The 4549-nt window shown below is 30.0% G+C and overlaps 1 protein-coding gene across 1 annotated transcript; it reads right to left on the reverse strand.

The window, feature by feature from the left end:
* Positions 1-927: 927 nt before the first annotated feature.
* Positions 928-1664, reverse strand: LOC126716425 (pectinesterase inhibitor 12-like). Its single transcript, XM_050417265.1, has one exon. It carries the CDS (start codon positions 1574-1576, stop codon positions 1076-1078), a length of 501 nt encoding a protein of 166 aa, XP_050273222.1. The 5' UTR covers positions 1577-1664; the 3' UTR covers positions 928-1075.
* Between the last annotated feature and the right edge of the window lie 2885 nt (positions 1665-4549).

Here is a 4549-nt window from a genome sequence, read left to right on the forward strand (position 1 = left end):
TGTGTGTGTGTTTTTTTGTAAAAGCATTTTTAAGGTACAATTTGAAGTGACAAGCTCTACATATTTTAGGATAAATAGTTACTCATAATCGGATTGGGATTAGCTGTAATATCACTTGATGCAATTAATTACAATGAATGGTTAAGATTAAGAGTTGGAAAAATCAACTTTCAATTTCAATCATTAAATAAAAAAAAATATTAAAAGAAAGTAAAAGGTTAAAAATATAAAATATGTTGTGAAGGAATGGGGTTAATTGTATGGTGCAATTTCACCTGATCTCAATTCCTTAACATCTATGTGGCTATTAACACAAGTTAACTATTTACTACGGTATTTAAACTAAGCATCAACTATTTTTGAACAATAACAACCAAAATTTGTCCAAATAATGGCAAAAACAACTCAAATAATAACAAGAATAGTACAAATGACATCAAATAAACAAAATATTTAACAAAAAAATCCATTCAAAACAAAAAATGAAAACTCTCAATCAATATTACTCATTCCTCAACAATAATCACTAATTTCATTTTCCTAAAAAATGTACTAAGAGAGATACTATCTCTCCATTTTTCTCTTCTACTCTATATATCATAATTTCAGACTTTCTCTCACTTTATTACTCTTATCTCAAGATTTTTAATTCTCATTTTCTCTTATCACTCAAGTTTTAATTTTTCATTTTGTTAGTAGAAATAAATAGTAAAATTCACGCATTTAGTTATTTGCGTTGTTTTTATTTTTATTTTAATGTCGATATATTCAAGTTTTATTTGTATTAAACTTTGTATAATTAAGTTTCTTATAGAGAATGATGAAAAGGAATAATGAAGAAAACAGTAGCAAGAACTCTTTTGAAAAGCTAATCTAAAGATTCTAAACTAATACTATATTATTCTATAGGGATAAATGTCAAGATAATTTTTTTTTTCTTTTAAATAAGTTTAAGAATAAAAGATTTTATCATGTATTACAATGGCACAAGAAAGAGCTATACCAGACACAAATGCTACAAATTAACATGGCCTCCCATAAAAAAAATACCAATTAAAGTTCTACAAATTCTTCTTCAATGAATTATAGTTGATAGATACAAACAATTGCTAGCCATTTCCTGCAAGAACGCATCAGTTTCGGCCAAGGGATTGGTCTTGCCAGATTCCGAGAACGCGTCGTCGCATGTCACGTAGTTGGTGAGGGCGGCCGAGAGGTTGATATTCAGGGTAGGCAGGTCATGTTCCTCGAGGCCATCCAAGCCTGATTTGAGGTTGTCAATGGATTCCTCAAAGTTCTCTATGCAGACATCAATTTCCTCTGAATTTCCTTCCTTAAGAGCCAACTTCTTTGCATTTTTGCTAGCGTATACCAATTTGTGAATGGCTGAAACCATGGCATCATGAGGGTCAGTCAGGTTACTCACAATAGCTTGGCAGAATTGCTTGTTATCAGCATTTTTGCATAGGCCATTTGGGTCCAAGACGACGGCACGGCCATGAGAGTGGCCAGCAAGGAGGATGGTGGTTGTTACTAAAAAGACCAGTGAGAAAAAGTTGTAGTGCTTGAAAGCCATGGTTTTTGTTGGCTTTAATAACTGCAAGTCTACAACTTCCTCTCTCTCTCTCTCTCTGATACCAAAGTTCTAAGAAATAGGGCTTTTTGATATGGTGGAGAAGTGATTTATACAAATTTCAGAAGGCCGTTGGATAAGTTTCTTTTTTTGGTTAACTTCTTTAATTTCTTTTTTTGTTGTGAGAAATTACTATTATTATTTTTTTTTAACAGCGAAGTGTTTCGCTAAAAACCACCTGAACTTTTTTATTTTTTACAAAAATTGAGAGGAAAAGAGGGGGCCTGGTTTGTGAGGTTTGCCTTATTTAAAGCAACACTTTTTGTGTATGTTTTTAACTTTTTTAAGGGAAAAAAATTGAAGTGACAAGCTCGACATACTTTAGGCCATATAATTACTTTACAACAAGGTGGTTATCAACACAAGTTAGCTATTTGTGTTTTTTCTTTGGTTGAGAAAAACTATAAATTGCTAACTTGTGTTTTTTTTTTTTTTTTAGTTTTTCTCAACCAAAGAAAAAAAAGATAAAAAAAGCTATCTATAGTGGGCTTTGAAATAGAGGGGATAAGGATTTTGAGGAGCTTTTTAAAGATTTTGCCATCAAAGACCAAATATATATAATCTATTTATCTATAATATCTTATAAGAGTTGGATTTCAAAATGAGTAATGCTATAGATTCTGGCTACAATATTTTCACAATCAATCATAAATGATTAGTTGTTATTGGTTTTAATTTGAACCTTTCACTGAAATTATTTTTCTATCACACCGATAACAACCTTTAACAACTTGCCACATAACATTTGTTGTGAAAATATTGTGGACATATCATTTTTCTTTTTACAAATTGTTGATGTGGTCAACTTCTTACTAGTTCATCTAAGCCCACCAATAACATCACTTTTTCATTTACCAATAACCACTCATCACATTAGCAATTTGTAAATTTTTTTGTACAATAGTTTGTATCTCTAACATTATTCTTTAAAACTGGTAGATCATACTACATTGACACGTGTACCTTTACTCAAGGACAAAACATTAACATGTAGCAAAATTCTCAATAAATTTTAAGGTGATACAAACTAATAATGTTATGCGACAAAAATTTTAATTTGTTTAAGTGATAAATTGATCCCAAAAAAAAAAAAAAAAACTCCTAATATAATGCACTTTTTTTTATAGCTATAATAAAAGTTTGGAGAAATTACATTTTGTCCACCTGTGATTTGTCCGAAAAAACACTTTGCTTACTTGTAATTTAAAAATTGACACTTTTCTCATCTAAGGTAAACTCTGTTTATCTCCAGTTATCTACCTTTGTTAAAAATAGTGGAAATTTTGTATTTTTGCTACCCTTTTATGTTTCTTTCTTTTCAAAACAGAAAAAACTAAAAAGTCAAAAGAAAAGAAAATATAAAAGCTAGGTTTTGTAAAAATTAAAAACATTCTACCAAAACAATTATTTCTGATTCCTGTATTCCATTTTTATTTTTATTTTGTCTTTCTTTTATTCTTTCAGTGTTGTTTTGGAAGGTTTTTATGTTATATTAACAAGACGTTGGCTTTGACAGTTAGAGATAATCAAGCATGGGAATAAGTACCTCTCGGTCCTTTTCTGAGAAATTAAGAGTTTCGGTAAAATTTTGGAATTTGACTGCTTCATTTTTCAAATTCCATTTCTCAAAGTATAAGTCAGGAATGCGTGCACTTCAAAGTTTAGTCACTTTGCTTGCAAGTGATTCTTTATCCTACACAAAACTGAAGACTTTTTTTTTTTTTTGTTATTTAGTGATAGTTTGGATTGGGATTTCAGTCATGTTTGCGTCTCTCTCAATAGGTACTGTACACTGTTTATAGGACTTACAAGTTATCTAACTCAGCAAAATTTTCATTAAAACTGGGTTTTATGGCACTATTCACACATTTAAAAATTATTTTGTTACAGTGTTTTCAGTTTTCAATTTTTAGTAATAAGCGGTATCCAAATAGACTTGTCTAGCATTTTTTAGGTACTACAGTGTCCCCATGGATTGTAATACTAGATGCTCTTGAACCTTTTGCTTGAAATTCAGATCTTCTAGATTTCCTTAAATCTTAACCATTCTTTAATGATTTAATGGTCTAGATTTTGCCATGTTAGCATTTCACTAATAATAATTTTAATTGTTTTGTTTGTAACATTATTTTATTATTTTAATAGTATTGTTAGCGGAATACTGACATGGCAGAATCTAGACTATTAAATCATTAAAGTGTGGTTAGAATTTAGGGAAATCTATTGATAGAATATCCTAGAAAATCTAGAGGATCTGAATCCCTTTTGCTTGTGATGCTCCCAAACAGGTAGCTTATCATCTTAATCACACACTAGTCTCATCACACGTGCTTCGCGTGTGCGATGAAGCTTTTTTTTAAGCAAAAAAAACTTGTGTTTTTATTTTTTATATATAACTTTTATTTTGAGAATCTAATTTATAAGTGGATAAAGTAATTTGAAAATCAATAGGAGTATAGTTCTATTTTTTACTTTTTAGGCAATGTTTTAGTGGGAGTTAGAGTTCTATTTTTACTGGATTGTCCTTTAGTTTATCTTTACATAAACATAGGTGTGTGAGGGCTTTTTGAAACCAAAAAAAAAGAGGAATTCAAACAAGAAAAATCCCTTAAATAGTTGTATAGATAACATGACAGTTTTTAGGTTCATTATGACGTTCCCAAATTTCTTGCCTGGAAGACGTGGCAAGATGCTATACAATGTGTGGTTAAATTGCAAAACCCTCCTTCGTTGCCATATCTTGCTGAAAAGATATCCAATAACTATGACATTTCATTGGAGGTAGTATCCAAATGCTGTGTATATGTACAGTTAAATTGTTTTTTATACTTTATAAATTGCATCATTGAAAGATAGAGTACAAGAATATAATAGAAAAGAGCAGAGAGAATAAAAGAAAGACAAAATAAAAATAAA

The sequence above is a fragment of the Quercus robur genome, chromosome 3 (genome assembly GCF_932294415.1).
Source record: "Quercus robur chromosome 3, dhQueRobu3.1, whole genome shotgun sequence".
NCBI classification, from domain to species: domain Eukaryota; kingdom Viridiplantae; phylum Streptophyta; class Magnoliopsida; order Fagales; family Fagaceae; genus Quercus; species Quercus robur.

Coding starts and splice junctions, on each gene's coding strand:
- LOC126716425 (XM_050417265.1), bottom strand. CDS start 1,576: ATGGCTTTCAAGCACTACAACTTTTTCTCACTGGTCTTTTTAGTAACA.